Source organism: Bos indicus, chromosome 5 (genome assembly GCF_029378745.1).
Source record: "Bos indicus isolate NIAB-ARS_2022 breed Sahiwal x Tharparkar chromosome 5, NIAB-ARS_B.indTharparkar_mat_pri_1.0, whole genome shotgun sequence".
Classification (NCBI taxonomy): Eukaryota; Metazoa; Chordata; class Mammalia; order Artiodactyla; family Bovidae; genus Bos; species Bos indicus.
This window is the reverse complement of record NC_091764.1, coordinates 67,567,138-67,592,368: the sequence shown is the minus strand read 5'-3', so window position 1 is coordinate 67,592,368 and position 25,231 is coordinate 67,567,138. Positions and strand designations below refer to the sequence as shown.

The 25,231-nt window shown below is 42.9% G+C and overlaps 1 protein-coding gene across 1 annotated transcript in view; it reads left to right on the top strand.

The window, feature by feature from the left end:
* The window catches only part of LOC109558511 (putative tetratricopeptide repeat protein 41), a 92,173-nt gene that overhangs the window by 41,242 nt on the left and 25,700 nt on the right, over positions 1-25,231 (top strand). The window contains 4 exon segments of the mRNA XM_070789634.1: positions 868-1,066; positions 2,148-2,326; positions 11,462-11,601; positions 18,852-19,023. Coding sequence (XP_070645735.1) covers positions 868-1,066; positions 2,148-2,326; positions 11,462-11,601; positions 18,852-19,023 — 690 coding nt within the window.

Sequence of the window (25,231 nt, the reverse complement as noted above, 5' to 3'; positions counted from 1 at the left end):
TTTAGACCAGCTAGCATGGCATCTCTCCAAGTGGGTAGAAGACCTAGAATTCATTTCACAAGAAATGCAGGATGATAACTTGAACAATGAGCTTCTTTTTTTGGTTACATTTCTTCTGAAGAGCTGGGCTTGGTGTGTCGTCCAGCTGTGTGTCTCATTTATCTTGCAAGAAAAAGTGTCAAGCAGAAAATTAAAAATACTTCTGCTTCAGTTTTAAAGGCTATATATCACCAAGACTGAACTAAACAAAACCGTTTTGTTTTTAAGAAGCTTGTTTATGGGGGGTATGATCTATTGGAACCCTTTCTATTTGGAAACTCAGTATCATAATCTTGACTCAAACATCCAATTTGCAATTAATTTGCTTGGCTACCCCTTGCCCTATGTGAGCTGCAGGCAGGAGATTAACTTCTCCAAAAATGCATGCCCTCTAATATTTCAAAGTGCTTATTTAAGCAGTAACCATGGTATACATTTAAAACTGCAAAGTAGGTTACAAATATTTCCTTGGGGGAGGGGGAAGACTCAACATGAAAAGTCAACATGCTCACAGAGTTTCTCAAAAGCTAGGTCAGTGATCATAGCTGTAACTAATTCTTTGGTAAACTCTTAATGCCTTATAAGAGGATACATTTGTGACGTTTCAGTTTTTTTTCCCCCAGATACTTTGACTTTTTTTGTCTGAATATGGCCACCGAACTGTTATCTGTTTGCTATAGTGTTTTCACAGTCTTAAAAAGTCAGATGCATTCTACTGTAACTGATTTATATTTTGTTAAAAAAATTGAAGTATAGTTGATTTACTTCATAAATAATTGTTAATTTCTGCTGTACAGCAGAGTGACTCTGTAACTGATTTGTGAATAGGTGTCATCACTCCCGTCAGAGAGAGCAGTCCATATAGCTTCCAGGACCCAACGAATCACAAGAAAACACATTTCCACCGAATTTTGGTCAAATACTTCCAAAGGCAAACTGATTTCTGGAGAGTGTATCAGGAGCTTCCCTGGCACTTGAAGATGAGCGGCTGCTGGGAGGATCTGAGCAGCTTCCTCTCAAGTCCCAGGTGAGTCTCGTTTTGATGTTACATTTGGCAGATTTCTCTCTTCCTTTTGCTAAGCCCTGCACTGAGGTACGGAGAAGGCAATGGCAACCCACTCCAGTACTCTTGCCTGGAAAACCCCTGGGCAGAGGAGCCTGGTGGGCTGCAGTCCATGGGGTCTCGAAGAGTCGGACATGACTGAGCGACTTCACTTTCACTTTTCACTTTCATGCATTGGAGAAGGAAATGGCAACCCACTCCAGTGTTCTTGCCTGGAGAATCCCAGGGATAGGGGAGCCTGGTGGGCTGCTGTCTATGGGGTCGAACAGAGTCAGACACAACTGAAATGACTTAGCAGCAGTAGCAGCACTAAGGTACCATAATGCCCTTGAGCAAGACACACCCATTCATATATATTCATTCAACACCAGTTCATTCATTCAGATGGGACCATCATTTGATCTACTTCTATGGCCTGTGGATCCCTGGGGTTGCCCCATCTGGCTCTGCAGAGGGTTCTTTTCCTCTCTCAACTTCCCTGGATTCCCCTCAAAGTTAAGAGGCTTCCGAGGAGAGGAGGACCTGGAGTTGAGCAAGGATGAAGCCTAGACTGTGCTCTCCTGCTGTGCCCTCCTGCCTCCTTCCCTTGTTTCTTTCCTTCTCTTCCCCTCCACCCCACTTCCTTCCGTCCCTCCCCTTTCTCCTTGTCCCCTTTGCACATTCATTCAGCAGACATCTCTCACTGACCCCTGCTGTCTCCCAGGCTGTTCCAGGTCCTGGGAATTCAGGAGTGAAGGAGCTATGGCTCTCCTTCTAGAAGGGAAGGTGTGGAGCCAGAGAATTGCTATCCATGGTGGGAAATGCTTCACACAGACCTAGGTGAGCTCAGAAGAGGGAGGGGCTGGCTCTGCTGGCAGATTCAGGGAGCCTGGCCTGAGGAGGGGCCAGAGGACTGGCATTGGCTTCAGCTGGTTTATCTGGTGACCTACTAAAGTCACATTAGCGAAGAAGTTTACAGAGAGGCTAATGGGATGTGGTAAACAGAACAGCTGCCTTGAAGGCATGAAATACTAAAACAACCTCCACTAATACGTTGTGTTACAAGCATCACCGACTTTATAACAAAGACCCAAAGCCCGAGCTTCTGGACAAGGCTGCACCTCATCCACTACTGGAATGTATTATCAGAAATGGGATATGATGCTACTGAAGCCTATTTGCTCACAGCGGCCAAGATCAAAGCAGATCAGTGCCAGAAAATGAAGAAGAGATGTACGCTCTCAGGTACAGTGAGTACCAATGTCTCCATGGTCCATTCTGCTGGGCTGTAGTGTGGCCCAGGGTTACTGTTCTGTATTCACACATCATTCTGATCAACTCACCAGACCTCAGAGCCCTTCTCCCCACCACTTAAACCCACAGTTCTGGAGATAGGCAGAGTTCGTATGAAATTGGAAATGGCTCCTCTTTGTTGTCTTGTGGTGGCTATTTCTCCAAGCGTTAGTCGTGTTCTTTCTCTCTACTTTCTCATGGCTTTAGCCACACCCCTGACACCTTCCTTTTTTATCTGTGTTTGGAGTTGTGACCTTTTGTAGTATCAGGGTCCATGCGCCCTTTCCCGAGAGCTGCTAATAATTTTGTTGCTTGACCAATGGCTTTCCTGAATGACCAGTGCAAATTAAAGAGATGCAAAGCCTAAACTGTTTCAGATTGACCTGCTTCAAGCTTGCCCTCTATAGTTCCTCTGTCTACTGATGTTACCACTAATCTACCCATCACTCAGTGCTGGAAACATGCAATTGCTGTCAAGTGTGGCCTCAGTCCACACTGGGACAGTTCTTCTTTGACTTTCTGTCTATTGACTTGGGTTTAGACAACACTTTGGTTAATTTTCTTCTTTTTTTATTTTGCTATCCACAGTAGGCCCCTCTTGTCTCTCTCTCTCTCTCACTCTCTCATCCTTTATTTCCTGGCTTATTAAACAGTAATAACCTTCATCCATGCTTTCAGCAAATAGTAACTGTGTGCCTTCCCTGGGACATGGACTCACAGGGCACTGCTGACATAGCAGCGAACAAGGCAAATGAGTTCAGAACGAGTTCAAAAGAACGAATCCCTGCTCTAAAAAAACCCCGTGGGGTTTATCATCTAGTGATCATAAGAACAAATTTTGAGCATTTCTCATAGGCCAGGCTATAAGTTTAATATACTGTATGTATTATTTTAATTCTCATAAGACCTTTATAATACTATTAATATTTTTCTTGAAGTTAAGGGAACCGAGCCTTAGACAGGGTGAGGTAAGTCTCGGATAGCTAGGAATGGATTGGGGAGTTGCGTGCGTGCCTGCTAAATCGCTTTGGCCATGTCTGACTCTGTGTGACCCCATGGACTGTAGCCTGCCAGGCTCCTCAGTGGATGGGATTCTCCAGGCAAGAATACTGGAGTGGGTTGCCATGCCCTCCTCTAGGGAATCTTCCCAACCCAAGGATCAAACCTGCGGCTCCTGCATTGCAGGTGGAATCCTTACCCCTGAGCCACCAGGATTGGGGCAATACTCTATCTTCTTTTGTCCTTAGACATCTAGATTTTGTTCTTATGACCGTGTATGATTTATATAATTTTGAAATTTGTCTGATCCACTCATCTTCCATGTGGAAGGTAAATAGGCTACTTATACTTTTGACCCCGACCTGCTTCTGGTAGGTTCCTTAAAAAGTGAGAGTTTTCTAAGAGTGCCCAGTGGCTTTAGTTTGAGAGCCGAAGACATCTCTCCTGCCTCCACCAGGCTGTCTGTCCATTAAGGAGCGCCGGCCCGGCTTCTTCGTTATCCCTCCCTCTCGTGTGGTTTGGCTCCCCCTGGTGGCTCCGATGAGAACAAGACACCTGATTTCTTGGGTTGGAACGATGTGCAGTCCTGAGTTTGGGACTCACTTCTTGGCTGATGCTTCCTGGTCGCGCTACGGTACCCAGCGGCGCTGGCTGGGAAAGCTGCATCTCTGATTGATGGGCTGGAAGAGAGGTCTTTGACTCAAAAAGACAACTTTTATAGTCAGGTCAGTTTTTATAGGTTCCCTTTGACATGATACTTTGGGTTTTGGCTGGAGTCCTAAGTCACATCAAAGTAAAGAAAACCCATTTCTGGCTGCCGTCACATTTTTAGGACAGTGCCAAAGGCAGGAAGACACGGCAGAAGGAAGAGTCCCAGCCTGGCTCCATCTTGACCACTAGATGGCTGGATGCCCTCCAGGTGGTGGCTGTGGTGGGGTTGAGGAGAGTCATATGTTTTTAAATTTAAGGGGCGGGTTTTAGGGCAAAGGGTAAATGTATTACATTACTGGATCTTGTCAGAAGTTTGTAGTAAATGGGAGAACATCAGCTTGTCATGACAAATGTGTGAAGCTTTGACCTTGATACCTTCAGAATCTCTAAATATTTTGTGGGCCAAAATAGCTCTACAGAAAAATTTAAAGTATAAAAGATACAGTTTGCTATGGCCATAGAAAATATGAAATATCTAAGAATAAATTTAATAAGAAATCTGCAAATCTTTATTTTTATAAACAACTTCAGAATTACAGAAAATAAGATTTCAGTTTGTAGGGAGATATACCATATTCTAGGATAGGACAACTCAGTGTTATAAAGCTATTAATTCTTCCCCAATTGATTTATAGACATAAGATGTGTGAGTGTGTGCACGCTCAGTCATGTCCGACTCTTTGCGACCCCATGGACTGTAGCCCACCACGCTCCTCTATCCTTGGGATTTTCCAGGCAAGAATACTGGAATGGCTATTTCCTCCTCCAGGGGATCTTCCTGACTCAGGCATATAGACATAAGATGATTTTATCTAAAATCCCAATGGGATGAAGTCATTTTTGAATTTTCAAAATGATTCCACAGTTTTTGGAGAAAAAATATACAAGAATAAGAGCTTAAAATAATGAGGGCAATTTGAATGTCAAGTTATTTAAACATATTATGAAGCAATAATAGTTTTTAAAATACTACTGGGAGCAAAAATAGCTCAGTGGAACAAAATAGAAAGCTCAGATTCAGTTGCAGATGTAAAAAATATAGTAAATGATAGATGCTTTTCAAATTAGATGGATTATGGAATAAATAGTGTTGTGATAATGATACACTATTTGGTAAAAAGTTGTTATCTGAAATATTGCACCAAAATAAACTCCAGGAGGATTAGAATTAAATATAAGAAAGTGAGGTTTTATATTAAGAAAACTATACACTATAAGAAAATGTAGATGAGTCTAAGCAAGAAAGCAAAAGGGTAACTCATGAAAGAGAAGATAATTGATAAATCTGCCAACATAAACACATGAAGTTTCTATGTGTAAAATAACACAAATCAACCCTGAGGAGAGCAGAAACACAACTACAAGTGCTAACTGGGAAAAATATTTGTAACATATACAACAGGCAAAGGATTAATATTTCTAATATGTAAAAATGCTTTTAAAATCAATAAGAAAATGATGAACACTTCAATAAAAATACGGAAAATCATGAACAGATCATCCAAAGAATGTTTTCAGTCCTTGTCTGACTTACTTGTTAGCATCCGTGGATACTTTTGACCTGGCCCTCCTCTAGTAAACATTCTGGTCTTGGTTTTATTGGTAATACATCCCCTGGTTCATCTTCCATCTCTCTGGCTGCAGCTTTTCTGTTTCTTTTGTTAGTTCCTCCTCTTCTTCCTGGCTCCCAACTGTTAGAATTCCTTAAAGCTCTTTTCCTCTCATTGTTATTTTCACCGTAGGAATATTATCTGTGTTCATGGCTTTCGTGATTGTTCATATGCACGTGACTCACAGATTTACTTGCCCAGCTACACTTATCCTCTGAGTCCCAAATCCGTCTATCCAGCTACCTACTTAATTCCACTTGGCTGATGCCTTCAAAGCTCCTCAAACCCAACACATCTAAAACTGAACTCATGAACGTCTCTCCAAAACAGGATCTGTTTCAGGGGCTGTCTCTCAATTTACCACGTGGGAGTAATCCTGACACTTATCTCTCCTTTTCCTCTCCCCAAATGCATTTTATTATTGAGTCCTGGCAATTTTTACTTCTTAAATGTTTCTCAAACATGTCCACCTCTACCACTACTGCCTTTCTCTAAGCTGTCAGGAATCCTATTCACAATTGTGATTCGAATATGCATTTAAGTTTCCTTTCATGGCTTGACACTTCATTTCTTTTTAATGCTGAATATTCCAGGGTACAAATGTACCACGGTTTACCTGTTCACTTACTGAAGGACAAACATTTGCTATACACATTTGCATGCAAGTTTTTAAATCAGTTGAGTAAATACCTAGAAACATGATTGCTGGATTCATGATAAGACCGTGTTTACCTTTGTAAGAAACTGCCAGACTCACTAGCAATGAATGAGTTTCTGTTTTTCTGTATCCTTGCTAGTATTTGGTATGTCAATTTTTAAATTTTAGACATTCTAATAAGTATGTGGTGATACCTTCCATTGTTGTTTTAATTTGCAATTACCTAATGACAATGTTGAACATCTTTACATGTCTTATTGTTGAGTTTGAGTTTTTTGTATATTTTGGATAGAAATCTTTTATCAGATATATATTTTATTAAAACATATATTTTATCCACAAATATGTGGCTTGTTTTTTCAGTCTCTTAATAGTACTTTTCACAGAGAAGAAGTTTTAAATTTTAATAAAGTCTAACAATGTTTTTTCATGAATTGTGCTTTTGATGTTGTGTTTAAAGTCATCACCAAATCCGAGGTTACATGGCCTTTCTTCAGCATTTCCTTCTAAATGTTTTCTAATATTTCATTTTATATTTAGGTCTGTTATCCATTTTGAGTAATTTTTTGTGAAAAGTGTAATGTCTGTGTCTAGATTAATTTCTTTTTACACATGGATGTTCAATTTTTCCAGCACCGTTTGTTGATTACCTCTATTGAATTGTTTCTGCTACTTTGTCAAAAGTTGGTTGGACATCTATAGAAGATTTTTAATGGGATTGCATTGAATCTATTGGTCAAATATCTTAACAGTGTTGAGTATTCCAATCCATCAACATGGTATATCTATTTTTCGCCCAGTCATGTCTGACTCTTTGCAACCCCATGGACTGTAGCCTACCAGGCTCCTCTGTCCATGGGATTTTCCAGGCAAGAGTACTGGAGTGGATTGCTATTTCCTTCTCCAGGGGATCTTCCCAACCCAGGGATCGAACCTGGGTCTCCTGCATTGCAGGCAGACGCTTTACTGTCTGAGCCACCAGGGAAGCCCAAATGAAAGTGAAAGTTGCTTAGTCCTGTCCAACTCTTTATGACTCCATGGATTATACCATCCAGGGAGTTCTCCAGGCCAGAATACTGGAGTGAGTAGCTTTTTCCCTTCTCCAGGGGATCGTCCCAACCCAGGAATCAAACTGGAGTCTCCTGCATTGCAGGCAGATTCTTTACCAACTGAGCTATTAGGGAAGCTGCATCTATTTATTTAGATTTTATTTAATATCTTTGATCAGAATTTAGTAGTATTATGCATATAGATTATATACATATTTTGTTAGATTTATACCTAAGTACTTCATTTTTGGTGTGCTAGTATGTTTTAAATGTCTAATTCCCGTTGTTCATTGCTGTTTCATAAGAGAGCAATGACTTTTGAATATTAATCTTGTATCCTATAACCTTGCTATAATTGCTTTCTAGTTCCAGAAGTTTTTTTTAAATAACAACTAAGTATGGATGTGAGATTTGGACTGTGAAGAAAGCTGAGCACTGAAGAATTGATGCTTTTGAACTGTGGTGTTGGAGAAGACTCTTGAGAGTCCCTTGGACTGCAAGGAGATCCAACCAGTCCATTCTAAAGGAGATCAGTCCTGGGTGTTCTTTGGAAGGACTGATGCTAAAGCTGAAACTCCAATACTTTGGCCACCTCATGTAAAGAGTTGACTCATTGGAAAAGACTCTAATGCTGGGAGGGATTGGGGGCAGGAGAAGGGGACGACAGAGGATGAGATGGCTGGATGGCATCACCGACTCGACGGACACGAGTTTGAGTGAACTCTGGGAGTTGGTGATGGACAGGGAGGCCTGGCGTGCTGCAATTCATGGGGTCGCAGAGTCTGACACGACTGAGCGACTGAACTGAACTGAATGTGTATATCTTTTATTTCCTTTTCCTATCTTATTGCACTAGCTGGGACTCTCAGGATGCTGTTGAAGTTAGAGGGGTCATGTTAACCTCAGGTCTACAATGGGATCACTCTAGTGAGCCTTGGTCACTATCACCTCTCCCTTGGCCTGTTGTAACAGCCTCCTAACTGGTCTTCCTACTTCCATTTTTTGTTTTTTATTGGAGTATAATTGCTTTATAATGTTGTCAGTCTCTGCAGTGATGAGAATCAGCTATTTATATACCTACATCCCCTCCCCTTCGACCTCCCAACCCCCCTCCCTACTTTCACTGTTGTTCCTACAAAATCAATTGTCTGCATAGTCGTCAAGATGAGTTTTTAGGAACATAAACCAGATCATGTCACGTTGCAGATTAAGAAAATTCCACTGGCCTGCTGTTGAACTTATACTAAAATCTAAACACCTCACTTTAGCCTACACTGCCTGGTACAGCCTGGCCCCTGCGTGCCTGGGTAGCATCCTTTCGTATGATTCTTCCCCTTGGCCTCAGGATGCCAGCCTCCTTGGCCTTTCTGTCCTTCAAGTACATTCTGCCTTTGGGCCTTGGCATCAGCTGTTCCCTCTGCCAGGAATGTTCTTCCCTCTGCCTGGAATGTTCCTCCCACTCATTGTAGTGCCGGTTCTTTCTGGTTCTTTAGATCTCAGCCGCAGCGTCACTGTCTCAGGGTGGCCTTGGAGTTGAACGTTGTACGTGGTCATTCTCTGTTGTGTTAGCGTGTTTGAATTCTTGGCATAACTATCACAGCTGCCAGAGTTTGCCTTGTTTCCTCTTTTAATCCTGGATCTCTGTTCCCCTCTACCCTGACTCTCACTCTTTCAGCTGCTGCAGTAGAAGCTCCTGGAGAGTAGGGCTCTCCTTTCTCCTGTTCACTGCTGTATCTCCAGTGCCTGGAATAGCACCAAGCACGATGGAGATGCTGAATAGTACCTTATTGATGGACAGCATCCTTCCCAACCCGAGCTCTTGACGGGAACCTGGACTCAGTAGCCCCCTGGAGTGTGTAAGAGGCCCACTTGTGGGCAGGATCTCATCCCTTAGTTGTGTCCACACTACTCTTTTCTTTTTTTTCCCCTTTTAAAAAACATGGTCTTATTTTAGTGGATGGAGGCAGGTGATTTATAATTTTCTTTTTTTATTGACTGTGCTGGGTCCTTGCTGCACAGCTTTGCTCTAGTTTTGGTGAGCAGGGGCTACGCTCTAGTTGCAGTGCATGGCTCCTCCTTGAGGCGGCTTCTCTTGTTGCTGCTGCTGCTAAGTCGCTTCAGTCTTAGCAGACACGTCTATGGGGACTCGTGCCGTCCCCATAGACGGCAGACCACCAGGCTCCCCTGTCCCTGAGATTCTCCAGGCAAGAACACTGGAGTGGGTTCTAGAGCACAGGCTTGGTAGTTGTGGCACCCAGGCTTAGTTGCTCCATGACATGAGGGATTTTCCCGGATCAGAGATCAGACCTATGTCTGCTGCATTGGCAGGCGGATTCTTTACCACTGAGTAAATCACCAGGGACGGAAAAGGCAGTGGCACCCCACTCCAGTACTCTTGCCTGGAAAATCCCATGGACGGAGGAGCCTGGAAGTCTGCAGTCCATGGGGTCGCTAAGAGTCGGACACGACTGAGCGACTTCACTTTCACTTTTCACTTTCATGCACTGGAGAAGGAAATGGCAACCCACTCCAGTGTTCTTGCCTGGAGAATCTCAGGGACAGGGGAGCCTAGTTGTCTGCCATCTATGGGGACAGCACGAGTCCCCATAGACTTGTCTGCTAAGAGTCTGCTAAGACTGAAGCGACTTAGCGGCAGCAGCAGCGGCAGCAGCAGCGGCAGCAGCATCAGCAGCAGCAAATCACCAGGGAAGCCCCCACACTGCCCTTTTCTGTCTGCTCTGAGCAGCTACTTCTGGTTCTTAGGGTTCCCCCATCACTTAGCTGAACCCCTCAGTTCTCTACGCACCTCAGGCCACTTTGCTCAGATAACCACCGCAGACAGGCGTCTTGGACTCCGGCCCTCAGCGCTCTTTCTCCCCTGGCTCTGTTTAGTTTTGCTCCCCAGCCTGAGGTACCAGAGCTGTGGTTCAGAGGCTCCTGGAGGCCGCCCAATGCTGAGGCCTACACCCTTGTTTGCTTTGCTTGGTGTTCAGAGCCTGGAATGCTGCCTGACATGTTGATGCTCACAGAACATTTATTCTGTGCATGAATGAGGATCCACCAAAAAGTTGGCAGAAAGCAAGCCAAAGGATACCCGAGGTCTGGGTGGCCAACAGTTTGTCCACAGAAACAGATGAGGAATAAGAATATATTTATTTTAGCCTTTGGGGTTGGCCCATCTGAGGTCTATCCATGGAGTGTACTATCCATTGACTGTTTAATAAAAGATCTGTCTGTTTGCAAAAAAGAATTTATTTGTTCCAGACACATTAGGCACAACAGTTTGAAATGTAACAAGTGGACAAATGTAGCATTTAGATCCTGGAATGTTTGGAAAGAGAATTTCTGAAAATGATGACTCTGTGCTACCATGTATGTGAGTCTTCAAATTCAAAAATTCTGTATTTTTTTCATTTGTATATGATAAGGTGTGGAATAGGAAATGGCAACCCACCAGTATTCTTGCCTGGAAAGTTCCATGGACAGAGGAGCCTGGTGGCCTACAGTCCATGAGGTCACAAAAGGGTTAGACACGACTGAATGACTAAGCACATGATAAGGTGTAACTGTGTGTGAGCACACACGCGTGCACGTGCGCGCGCGCGCGCGCGCACACACGTATGCTCCCTATTTTGTTCTTCTAGCATTTTGTTCTTTCTGCTAAAGCCAGTAATTCAAGACATTTGCAACAGAGGGCAGAATTGTGTAAGAAATTTAAATGCCTTTTATTTATTGCCCGAAAATCACTCCCGAATACAAATGGCAACAACATATGGATTGAGCTATAGAAATACTCTTTTTTGACTCCTTGGTTTTCAAAATTTACTTATGGAAGTTAGTCAAAGGCCTTGACTTATTTTTCATGCGGTAGTTTAAGATACTCAGTAATATATGTAAACTTTAATATTAATAAAAGCAGGTGTGCTGATCCTTTGAGAGAAAAACAGTGAAATAGAGATAAGTATTTAATGTTTAACTCTTTTATCAAGATTAAATGATAGGCATTCTTTGTTCCTCTCCAAATATGCTTTAGGATTATTGACTTTTCTTTCTATTCTAGTGTTGGAATGCAGGCTTTTTAAGGTTACTGCTGCTGACAAATGCCGATTAATATTTTTTATTGCAAGATTTCTGAAGCTTCTGGGCAAGACCAGTGAAGCGGAAGAGTTATTCTTGAGCATTGAGAACATGTTACTGCAGGTAAATTGGGAAATAATTTTTAAAATCCTCTACTGTATTCAATTTATGTTAGATATTTTCAGGTATCATTTACCTTTGTTCACTTGCAATTTCATCCACAAAGAGATGAAGTAATGAATAATAAATAATCATTACTTATGTTGATCAGTGAAGAATCTTTGATTTTAATCTGTGCCCCAAACTGTGTATTAGTGATGACAAGCAATAAATAGATGGGAGGTACGACTGAATGAATGAATACCCATAGGTGTCATTTTGGAGAAGAGGAATGTAAAAAACAAGGGGTGAAGTGAGTAGTGATTGAAATAAACTAATAAAATACTGGTTAAAGAGTTGGTTATACTTTTCAGAAAGATGTTGGGGAAGGTTGATTATCTTGTTCCTATTATTGATTTACATTTCCCAAAATAGAAACTTTTGGGCTTGTTGAATACAATGAAACTTTCACTCATAACATAAAACTATAACTGTTCTTAGGATGACATTTAATGGCCCTTTAAAAACTATTTACCAATTGTAGTAGTTTTTGGACCAAGGGTAGTATAACCCAAGACAAAGCTATTTTTGCTTGAAAACAAAGGCCTTCACCTTCTCATAAAGGTCTATCTGTGTCCCATCAACACACATCTTTCTAAAAGGAATTTCATCTAAAGAGATGCGTAAGACTCTAGATCTGCAAGCCCCTTTATTGCAGAGGCTGTGCTTATTTATCTTCCATGCTGTATTACAACCTCTTCAGTGCTTAGTAAATGTGACAAATGAATCAATGAGCTAACTTGAATTTGCAATACTTTGTGTCCTTAGAAGGTAGCATTGGAGTAGTGCAGGAGCCTGGGCTATTTACAGACTGACCCAAATTTAAAGTGCTTTGGCACTTAATGCTGTGCAACTTTGGCAAGAATGTGAACCTCTGACTCAGAGTTCTTCATTGTTGAGGGTTCTGAGATCTGTCTCCTGAGCTGTTAACAGGGTGAAATAAGCAGGTGCACAAAGCACTTCTCACAATGTGTGCACATAATGAGGTCTTAAGCTCTTTTTATTACCTTCCATGGGTTAAAAAGTAACCGAGGCCTAGGCTACAGATAATGCGTTTGATTTGAGCTATCTCGACCTCTCTTGCATTTTGACAGAGTAGAGTCCAGTGATTCTCTGATATCTTATGATTATGGAATTCCCCCTGCAGCAAATTTTTTTCGTCATGAGGTCTAAGTTTTCATCACTGACGTGTCTTCTTGGAAAGCACCAATTATGTTATTAGGTCATCACTGAGGGCCTGATTTCAGCCTTTCTCTCAGTCAGTCACGTATTCATTCACTCAGTCAGTCGCTCACTCACCCACTCACTCATTTTCTCACTCAGTCCTCCATTTACTCATTCATCCAGTCATTGCCTTATTTATTCACTGAGCCATTTGCTAATTCATCCACTCACTCACTCGTTCCCTCATTCATTCAGTCATCTATCCACTTAGCCAGTCACTTATTTACTCACTCATTCTCTCATTTGGCCATTCATTTATTCATTCACCTGGTCACTCAGACATTCACTCAGCAAACCTTCACTGAGGGTCTTGCCCAGCCTGAGCTCTGTGCTGGGGGTTGGGATGATAGCAGCAGGTGAGGCAGACACAGTTTCTACCCTCATAGAGCTCCTAGTCTAGCTAGAAGTCACTGCCAGCATTTCCATCAGTGATGAAGCGTAACCTGTGGAGTAGGTGGGGTGAAGGGAGGTGGTGGCTGCTCAGGAAGTGTGACAAAGCTGAGACATTCAGAGAGGATTTCCCACTTCAGAGCACTCCTTTCGGAGGCATCAATCTTATGATTTTATTCTCAAAATATTTTTGCAACAGTGCTTTAGGACTAACTACCACGGAGACGAAAAGAATTATTTTTAGGCTCTGAAGGCATTTCCAAAAGAGAAGTTCTAAAACTATTTTTAGCAATAACAACTTCTTTGAAACATGTGCTGAATATTTTTGAGGGGAATGAGCTTGTTATTTGTGCTATATACATTCTGTACCACACCACTTTTGTAATTTCTTTCGATTAGGTTATTTTAAAATCTGATGCAAGCGTCTCCACTGGGAGACAGCTTTGTTTCTGAAGGAAGATTGGCGATGTTAAAGACATTTTTGGTGGTCACAACCTGCGAGGGGTGGTTGCTAATGGCACCCAGTGAGTAGAGGCCAGGGATGCTCTACACGTTTCACACTGCCCAGACCAGCCTGCCCCTCAGCCCACACCCACCCAGAGCAAAGTATTATATGGCACAGAAGTCAATAGTGCTGAAGCTGAGAAACCCTGATTTAAAGTAGTAAGTATGCTTACTAAGAAACTAAGTCTCATGACCCTCTCTTTAGTACTTACCAGTAGGTGCACTGGGCCACAGGAAAACTAAAGGATGTTTGTGTGAAGGGGCCTCTGTTTGTGCATCAGAGGCTCACTTGTTAAGAAAAAGTGCAGAGCAGAACTTTGGAGACAGGCTAGTCTGTGTTGGACACCCTTGTTCTCCTATTTGCTAGCCATGTGAACTCGGGTGATTGATGTAACCTCACTGAGCCTCAGCTTCCCTGCCTGTAAGAGAGAAGTAATAATCCCCATTTCCTAGGGTTTCTGTAAATATCCACTGAAGTCATGTATGGTGAGAGTTTTGCTTGGTCGGGGATCCATAGGTGGTAGCCAGTACAGACCATGGCCCAAGAATGCTTCACAATCACTGTGCAGATCAACAAATGTTTACTGAATACCCACAAACCACAAGGCTCAATTCTTGCGCATGGGGTCTCTGCCCTCAAGAAGCAGATGGTCTGGAGCAAGAGGGAAATAAAAGGCATGTCTTCGTAAAGAAGATGCTGACGGTATATAGTTGCATTTGATCAATTAGTATTTCTGGCAATGTGGTTGGGGAGAAAGGACCACCATGGCCTGGTGGTGTGTTGGGAGCTGTCATTCTCCCTGGGATAGGGGGTTCTGCCCCACTCAGACTGATTGAAAACATGGCCATGACATGGGGAGAAACCAAGGAAACCCTGAGGATTTGTGTCTGGTTGATGGACTTGGAGGAATTCAAAGAGGAAGCTGGTTTTGGAGGGACGATGATGAATTTTTAAAATTTACACTGCTGAGTCTGCAGTTCAGGAAAGATAACCAGGTGGAGTGTCAAGCCAGCTGGGAAATGCAGGATTGGAAATCTGGAAAGAGACTGGAGAGATGTCTGCATACACGTGGATGCTGAAACCACAGGAGGAAACAGGATCTCTGATTGACAGTAGGAATTGGTTACTGGGAAATTACTTACCCTTAAAAGGAGGAAAGGGAAAGAACCTGTACAGGAGTGAGATATTGGAAGAGAATCAGGACAGCCTTGTTCCCCCAAATCAAAGAGGGAGTGGCTGATAGCATCAGTTGCTGCTTAGAGGTCTGGATAAATGAGGACTGAAAGAAGGACCCTGGGCCTGGTGATTGAAGGTCAGTGGTAACCCCTGAGATAGAAGGGGGGTGTGGTGGGAAGAACCATTCTGCAGAGCTTAAGAGGTGAATGTGTGGTAATGAAATGGGAATGTGCATGTATTGATACCTGCCGGGGTCCAGCCCCGGCTGATCCAGGGTATTCGAAGGAGAGACGGCGTAGGCGAAGATCAGGAAACAATTGCTTAATTAAATGTTAATTAAGGATATAAAGAGTAATAGAATGAGGATAGCTCAGTAGGAAAATTCAGTGGAGAAAAGAGGCTGAGTAGCTTGGTTTACGCGGGAGACCAATAAAACTTCAAGACAAGAAGTTTGCACCACTTACGTAGGCCGCAGGCATCCTTCCGTTCTCCCGAAGGAGAGGAGACACTGAGGCCTCCCCGGTCGGATCTTAGAAGCCCAGGCATAATTAGTAAGCATGGCGGGTTCCGCGCTCCAGATGGAGACTCAACCAGAGTGAGAGAGAGAGCGACATGGGGAGACCAGTATTTCGAGTAACTGATCCCAATTCTTTATTTTCCATGGTCTACTTTTATACGCTGAGATGTTATGCAAAAGTCACATGGGGTCAGCAGTCCTGACTTTTATCAAAGTCAGGTGCTTCATACAAATGTATACAGAGGTCTTAGGGGTGTTACATCATCTTCTGGCCAGGGGGGCCTGCTGACAATTTATGACCCTCTCCTTGTGACAGCAGTCAGTCAACCAGGACACTTATTTCTCCAGGGCTGATTATTCTCAAAACAGACACCACCCAAATAAAGTTACGTTCCTATAGGGTGAGGGTGTAGTGGGTTTTAGTTAAGGAAAGAATTTACTTAGCCTAAGGTCTAACGTGATTAATATCAAAGGTTAATACTTATTTCTTCTATATACTCATTAACATGTGTAAGGGCAGGGGATGTGGAGACTTAGCAACAAACATTGGCTCAACAAATGAAAAACCCTTCACCAACACAATTTCTAATTAGCCCACTATACTTATAGTTTTCTAACTTTTCTAAGGAACCTGTTTTTAGAGGGTTTAAAGCATCTCGTGCCTCTCACGGTTGGGAGGCTGTGAGCAATCACATGTGGCCGGACGAGCCTGTCAGGCAGGCTAGAGAACCTTCAGAGGAGTTTGTAGGTTAAAACACTCTTGTCACACCCAAGAGTTTTTATTGACTGGAGCTCTAGGTTAACTCCTTCTCCGAAAGAGGTGGTGGGGGACAGCCCCCCGTAAAGTCAGAGATGTAGGTGAGAGCACAAAGTAGTAAAGTAGGCAGGCTCTGGTTATGGGGGTAGATGCTCGAGGAGTTCCAGGGGGACTCCTGAGGCTCGATCCCGCCTTTGCGTATGTTGAGCCTCCTTCCTCATGACCTTTGTCACGGGCGGAGTACCTCACTCTGGCCCCCAACAGATACCCATTTGAGAAGTGTCAGCAAAAGGTAAAAGATGAACAATCAGGATATTACCAGGTTCAGGTTAGGTTTGATCAGGTTAGGTTTGATATGTATTTGTGTGGAGCAGGAAATGACCCAGAGAGAGGGGTGGATTGGAGATGCTGGTGGGGACGTGGTGAGGAGGACTTGACTCCCAAGAGCTAGGGAAGGAGCAGGCCCTTGGTAAGGAGGTTGGGTATCTCTTCCTCTGGAATAGACAGGAAGGAAGAAAATGGGTGAAAGCACTGCTAATTTTAAATTGAAAAGAAAAGGGAAGTGAGGTATACCAGAGACTGTAATTTCCCAATATCTGGTCCCCCTTTCATAGTAAGTTATGTCCCCACCCTCCTCATCAAATGACGGGAAAGAAGACTACATTTTCTATCATCTGTTGAAGCAAGATATGAGTACCTGCCTAAGTTTTGGCTCATGGGATTTAAATCGAGGTGCTGAGGATAACTTCTGAGAAGTTTCCATGAAGTGAAGGGTGTGGCTTTCCTTTCCTCTTTTCTCCTTGCTGCTGTTTGGATTGTGGATGTGATGGCTGGAGATGGAGCAGCCATTTTAGACCAAGAGGCATCCTTGGGAATGGAGGTCAGGCAAGGTCAAACAGTGAGATAAGAGAAACCATGTCTCTGACATTATGGTGTGTCATCCACTTCCTGATGGTTGCATTAGAGAGAAATCAAGCCACTGTTAATATGGGTTTTCTGTTACTTGTACCCAGTCATAATCTTAATCAATATCTGAGGGCAATCTTTCAGAGTAGTCTTGATCTCAGTAAAGTCAGCATGCAGGCCATCTTAAAGTGGAGGATGGACAGTGTGAACATTAGGGCTGAGATCTAGGATGGCTGCTGAGAAGGGGGGCTCTTTGAAAGATACCCATGAGGGAATGTAAAAGACTACAGGTCTATGTGCCCAGGGACTCCACACCACTCATAGCTGCCTTCAGGACTGAGGTCAGTATTTCAGAGTAGGTGTAACCTGTTTGAAGGACACTTACTGGAAAGCTCTGGGTTAAGCCGCAGAAGGTAACTTTCAATTGGTACAGGAGAGCAGAAAGAATTCCCATGATGGAGACAGGCTCAGTCAGTGAGTACATTTCAGTACAGCATGAAGTATTACATAACCATTGATAATGCTACTGCTGTCTATTTGAATAGGACCTATTAATTGCCAAACATATTCACAGATACTCTTGTTAATATAAAGTCTTCTGAAATGAGATATTAATAATAAGATAACTCATCACTAGCTCTAAAAAAGATTATAACCAACTAGTGTATTCTTAGGAGAAGGCAATGGCACCCCGCTCCAGTACTCTTGCCTGGAAAATCCTATGGACAGAGGAGCCTGGTGGGCTGCAGTCCATGCTAAGGGTTGGACACGACTGAGCGACTTCACTTTCACTTTTCACTTTCATGCATCGGAGAAGGAAATGGCAACCCACTCCAGTGTTCTTGCCTGGAGAATCCCAGGGACGGGGGAGCCTGGTGGGCTGCTGTCTATGGGGTCGCACAGAGTCGGACAGGACTGAAGTGACTTAGCAGCAGCAGCAGCAGTGTATTCTTATGTATTGATAAGGTTTTGATAGAGGTTTGATTTACGGTAATGAAGTTTAAGTATCCCTGAAATAAACATGCTAAACCAGGAAGGAGAATTGAAGTTCATGTCTTTAAGCAAAAATGTATCAAACATGAAGTTAGCAGGGACTTCCCTAGTGGTCCAGTGGTTAAGAATCAGCCTTGCAATGCAGGGTACGTGGGTTTGATCCCTGGTCAAGAAAGTAAGATTCCACTTGCCCAGAGCAACTAAGACCATGCACCACAACTAGAGAGTCCGTGTGCTGCAACGCAAGACTCTACATGCTGCAACTAAGAGCCAATTCAGCAAAAAAACAAAAAAAACAAACAAAAAAACCCCCAAAAACATAATCAAAAAAACCCAAACCAAACAAAACCCTATAAAGTTAGCAGATCTCTGGTCACAATTGAATTCAAGAGTCATGCAGATGGTGATTTTAGGTGTTCGATTGAATTTTAGATAACACCTCCTCCGTGAGCTTTAATAGATGTGAGACATCACCATGTTATTCTCACCTTCAAAAAAAATTACCATTAACTAACAACTTGTGAAAACATGTTCCAAAGCTTAGTTTTGGTTTGCAGTGTCTCCCCATAAATGTGTCACTGTAATAATCACTCCGTAAGTATTTACAATTCCCCGAGACCTGCTGTGAAGTGTGCCATCTTTTGCGAATTCACTATGCAATGAGCTTTCTCCGGCAGGTATCTGGTGGCTGTGCCTGGTCTAATGCTGTGTCCCCTCACGAGTGTGTTCTCTTTCCTTGTGTGTAGAGTCAGTCCATGACCAAAATGCTTCCCAGAGTACAGAATGCTATTGGGGAGCTCTGTCTGGAAGTAGGGATGACTCAGGAAGGCTTCCAGTATTTCCAGAAAGCGTGGTTCAACCTGCTGGAATTTTCATCCAGAAATTTAAAAGACAACCAGGACTTGGTGAAGCAAAAAGGTAGGGTGGGCACATGGAGAGGGCATCACTTCTTCTGGTTCAGAGTCAGACTCCTGGGCTCTTACAAACCATGAAGACAGGAAACCGGGCATGCGAGCTGTGTTTGCTTGATTTTTTTGGTGGGCATGTGAGGGTTGACCCTGAGCACTCCTCCTTTGACAGACCATCCTTTTGGCATGTGGGAGGCTGTTGTGACACACCTCATACTGCTTTGAGCACTAAGGGGACCACTGGCTGTGAAGCCAGCCTTTCTGTGTTCAAATCCCACCTCTCCACTTACTGTCCTTTTGCTCTTATTTAATTTATCTATTATTTTTATTTTTAGGCTCTATGCTTTTATTTACTTGTTAAGTTTGTTTTTATTTTTTGACTCTCAGACTTAAATTGAAGAAAGTAGGGAAAACCACTACACCATTCAGGTATGACCTAAATCAAATCCCTTATGATTATGCAGTGGAAGTGGGAAATAGATTTAAGGGACTAGATCTGATAGACAGAGTGCCTGATGAACTATGGACGGAGGTTCGTGACATTGTACAGGAGACAGGGATCAAGACCATCCCCAAGAAAAAGAAATGCAAAAAAGCAAAATGGCTGTCTGAGGAGGCCTTACAAATAGCTGTGAAAAGAAAAGTGAAAAACAAAGGAGAAAAGAAAAGATATACCCATTTGAATGCAGAGTTCCAAAGAATAGCAAGGAGAGATAAGAAGTCTTCCTCAATGATCAGTGCAAAGAAATAGAGGAAAATAGAATGGGAAAGACTAGAGATCTCTTCAAGAAAATTAGAGATACCAAGGGAACATTTCATGCAAAGATGGGCTCCATAAAGGACAGAAACGGTATGGGCCCAACAGAAGCAGAAGATATTAAAAAGAGGAGGTGAGAATACATAGAACTGTACAAAAAAGATTTTCACGACCCAGATAATCACGATGCTGTGATCACTCACCTAGAGCCAGACATCCTGGAATGCGATGTCAAGTGAGCCTTAGGAAGTATCACTACGAACAAAGCTAGTGGAGGTGATGGAATTCCAGTTGAGCTATTTCAAATCCTAAAAGATAATGCTGTGAAAGTGCTGCACTCAATATGGCAGCAAATTTGGAAAACTCAGCAGTGGCCACAGGACTGGGAAAGGTCCATTTTCATTCCAATCCCAAAGAAAGGCAATGCCAAAGAATGCTCAAACTACCGCACAATTGTACTCATCGCACACGCTAGCAAAGTAATGCTCAAAAGTCTCCAAGCCAGGCTTCAGCAATACGTGAACCATGAACTTCAAGATGTTCCAGCTGGATTTAGAAAAGGCAGAGGAACCAGAGATCAAATTGCCAACATCCGCTGGATCATGGAAAAAGCAAGAGAGTTCCAGAAAAACATCTATTTATGCTTTATTGACTATGCCAAAGCCTTTGACTGTGTGGGTCACAACGAACTGTGGAAAATTCTGAAAGAGATGGGAATACCAGACCACTTGACCTGCCTCTTGAGAAACCTATATGCAGGTCAGGAAGCAACAGTTAGAACTGGACATGGAACAGCAGACTGGTTCCAAATAGGAAAAGGAGTACGTCAAGGCTGTATATTGTCACCCTGCTTATTTAACTTTATTGCAGAGTACATCATGAGAAATGTTGGACTGGAAGAAGCACAAGCTGGAATCAAGATTGCTGGGAAAAATATCAATAACATCAGATATGCAGATGACACCACCCTTATGGCAGAAAGTGAAGAAGAACCAAAGAGCGTCATGATGAAAGTGAAGGAGGAGAGTGAAAAAGTTTGCTTAAATTTCAATATTCAGAAAACTAAGATCATGGGACCCGGTCCCATCACTTCATGGAAAATAGATGGGGAAACAGTGTCAGACTTTATTTATTTGGGCTCCAAAATCACTGCAGATGGTGACTGCAGCCATGACATTAAAAGATGCTTACTCCTTGGAAGGAAAGTTATGACCAACGTAGACAGCATATTAAAAAGTAGAGATATTACTTTGCCAACAAAGGTCCATCTAGTCAAAGCTATGGTTTTTCCAATAGTCATGTATGTATGTGAGAGTTGGACTATAAAGAAAGCTGAGTGCCAAAGAATTGATGCTTTTTTTTTTTTAATTTTATTTTATTTTTAAACTTTACAATATTGTATTAGTTTTGCCAAATATCGAAATGAATCTACCACAGGTATACCTGTGTTCCCCATCCTGAACCCTCCTCCCTCCTCCCTCCCCATACCCTCCCTCTGGGTCATCCCAGTGCACCAGCCCCAAGCATCCAGTATCGTGCATCGAACCTGGACTGGCGACTCATTTCATATATGATATTCTACATGTTTCAATGCCATTCTCCCAAATCTTCCCACCCTCTCCCTCTCCAACAGAGTCCATAAGACTGATCTATACATCAGTGTCTCTTTTGCTGTCTCGTACACAGGGTTATTGTTACCATCTTTCTAAATTCCATATATATGTGTTAGTATACTGTATTGGTGTTTTTCTTTCTGGCTTACTTCACTCTGTATAATAGGTTCCAGTTTCATCCACCTCATTAGAACTGATTCAAATGTATTCTTTTTAATGGCTGAGTAATACTCCATTGTGTATATGTACCACAGCTTTCTTATCCATTCGTCTGCTGATGGGCATCTAGGTTGCTTCCATGTCCTGGCTATTATAAACAGTGCTGCGATGAACATTGGGGTACACGTGTCTCTTTCCCTTCTGGTTTCCTCAGTGTGTATGCCCAGCAGTGGGATTGCTGGATCATAAGGCAGTTCTATTTCCAGTTTTTTAAGGAATCTCCACACTGTTCTTCATAGTGGCTGTACTAATTTGCATTCCCACCAACAGTGTAAGAGAGTTCCCTTTTCTCCACACCCTCTCCAGCATTTATTGCTTGTAGACTTTTGGATTGCAGCCATTCTGACTGGCGTGAAATGGTACCTCATAGTGGTTTTGATTTGCATTTCTCTGATAATGAGTGATGTTGAGCATCTTTTCATGTGTTTATTAGCCATCTGTATGTCTTCTTTGGAGAAATGTCTATTTAGTTCTTTGGCCCATTTTTTGATTGGGTCATTTATTTTTCTGGAGTTGAGCTGTAGGAGTTGCTTGTATATTTTTGAGATTAGTTGTTTGTCAGTTGCTTCATTTGCTATTATTTTCTCCCATTCTGAAGGCTGCCTTTTCACCTTGCTAATAGTTTCCTTTGTTGTGCAGAAGCTTTTAATTTTAATTAGGTCCCATTTGTTTATTTTTGTTTTTATTTCCAATATTCTGGGAGGTGGGTCATAGAGGATCCTGCTGTGATGTATGTCGAAGAGTGTTTTGCCTATGTTCTCCTCTAGGAGTTTTATAGTTTCTGGTCTTACGTTGAGATCTTTAATCCATTTGTGTATGGTGTTAGAAAGTGTTGTAGTTTCATTTTTTTACAAGTGGTTGACCAGTTTTCCCAGCACCACTTGTTAAAGAGATTGTCTTTAATCCATTGTATATTCAGGCTCTATTACAAAGCCACAGTTATCAAGACAGTATGGTACTGGCAAAAAGACAGAAATATTGATCAATGGAACAAAATAGAAAGCCCAGAGATAAATCCACGCACATATGGACACCTTATCTTTGACAAAGGAGGCAAGAATTGATGCTTTTGAACTGTGGTGTTGGAGAAGAGTCTTAAGAGTCCCTTGGACTGCAAGGAGATCCAACCAGTCCATCTTAAAGGAGATCAGTCCTGAGTGTTCATTGGAAGGACTGATGTTGAAGCTGAAACTCCAATACTTTGGCCACCTGATGCGAAGAGCTGACTCATTTGAAAAGACTCTGATGCTGGGAAAGGTTTACAATCAGACAAGGAATAAGGACTCTAGACTTATGTCGTATTTAAATAGCTATGTCAATTAGCTTCTGTTGTATAGCAAACCACCCTGAAACTCAACAGGTCAAAAACCAACAACCGCTTGTTGTTGCCCGTGTGTATGGGCCACCAAGCGGATCCCCTTCGTCCGGGCTGGGCTCATGCAAGCTTCTGCAACCCAGCTGGCAGGGCCAGTGGGCTCCAACTCTCAGAACACCTCACCCTGATGTCTGGTGGCAACAGGGTTCTGGGCACGAGCTGCTCATCATTCAGGAAATAGCCCAGTCCTGCTCCCCTGGGGGCCCGCAGAATTCCAAGAGTGAGAGCACATGTTTACGCCTCAACTGAGAACTGGCACAGCACCCTCTTACTCTGCATGTGGTTGGTCACAGCAAGTCGCCAGGCTTCAGTCTGGGGCCAAGAAAGAGACTCTGACCTCTGCATGGGAGGAGGTGCAGGGTGGCATTGCCAAGGGGGGAGTTGGGTACAGGTTGGCGTGGAGAATTACAGATGTCTTCACAGTCTGATATAAGATTTAAGGTCACCTTGGGAAAGTTACTTACCCTCTCTGCATTTCACCTGTAAATCCACCTTGACAGTAATAGTTAACATTCGTTTCGTTATGTACTTTGTGCTTACCACGTACAAAGCACTTCATGTTGATGATCTCTTTTGTCTTCTGGTATACGTCCTGTGATATATATATATATATATATATACAGTTACTCCCATTTCACAGATGAGGAAACTGAAGGTCAGAGAGATGAAATCAAGTACGTCAGCTCCCAGCACTGGCACCTCTGGTGCCAGGAGTCTGAGAGGCCTATCTGACTACTTATCTGGGCCTATCTGGCCCTAAGACCTGTCTGCACAACTCATTGCTGCGCAGAATCTCTTCTAGTGTTGGCCTTTATAAAGCTCTAACGCTCCACATGTAGAGGCTGGCTTCTAAGTCATCATCCTAATGCAGGCAGGCCTGGTTTCAGGCATGCTGGGACCTTGGTGAGCGGAGGAAAGCCATGTGGAAACTAGTGAGAGAGTCATTTCCTAGGTAGGTTGATAGGAAATCTAGGGGTCCCCAAGGAGAGAGGGGTCTGGAATTCTCAAGGAGGAAGAAAGGACAAACTTTTTTTCTTTCTCCACATTCCTTAGGATAATATAACAATAAGGTATCCTGCCTAAGGACAGTCTTTGGATTCAACCTTCTGTTATCTTAAAATGTTAATTATGGGAGTAGACCTGGTCTTTACAAGGATGTATCTTGCCTGAGGACTGTGTTATCTTAAAATGTAAATTATGGGAGTAGGTCTGATGAGGTCTTTACAACCTCCAGATATTCTTTGGATTATATAACTTCATTGTTAACACTAGCAAGCGGGTACTCTTTCTGCCCCTTTCTGATGCCTATGTCAGAAGCTTTTTCTATCTCCTTTATACTTTAATAAAACTTTATTACACAAAAGCTCTGAGTGATCAGGCCTCGTCTCTGGCCCCGGATTGAATTCTTCTCCTCCAGGGGCCAAGAACCCCGGTGTATTTGCGTGATTCAACAACAACCTTTCACCAGGGATACTTCTGTGGGTTCCGGGACTGGCCTCTTAGAGCCAGTTGGGCAACGAATGGGGTGCTATTGATGATGGGATGCTTTTTTGATAATTTAATGGTAATCTTTTATAGTTAAAGCTAAATTCCATAGTATAGGGAGTTAAATCTGCCTTGTTTACTGCTAGCAATGCTCTAATAAGACCTTCTGGAAGCATAATTATAGTTTTATCTCTTTGCATAATAGAGTGTGGGCTTCCCTGGTGGCTCAGACGGTTAAGCGGTAAAGCATCTATCTGCAGTGTGGGAGACCCGGGTTCGATCCCTGGGTCGGGAAGGTGGCCTGGAGAGGGAAATGGCAACCCACTCCAGTACTCTTGCCTGGAAAATTCCATGGATGGAGGAGCCTGGTAGGCTACAGTCCATGGGGTCGCAGAGTCGGACATGATTGAGCGACTTCACTTCAGTATTACAGAGTGTGGCTTGGAAAACCGTGGACTTCCCTGGTGGCTCAGCTGGTAAAGAATCTGCATGCAATGTGGGACACCTGGATTTGATCTCTGGGTTGGGAAGATTGCCTGGAGAAGTGAATGGCGGCCCACTCCAGTATTCTAGCCTGGAGAATTCCATGGACTGTATAGTTCATGGGGTCACAAAGAGTTGGACATGACTGAGTGACTTTCATTTCCACTTTGGAAAACCATAAAACCTTCTACTTTTTAGAAGTCTCTTATTGTTAGCATATCTAACTCAAAATAACTAGCAAAATCTTAGGCCTTTGCAAAGGGTACATTTGATGTGTATCTAGGTA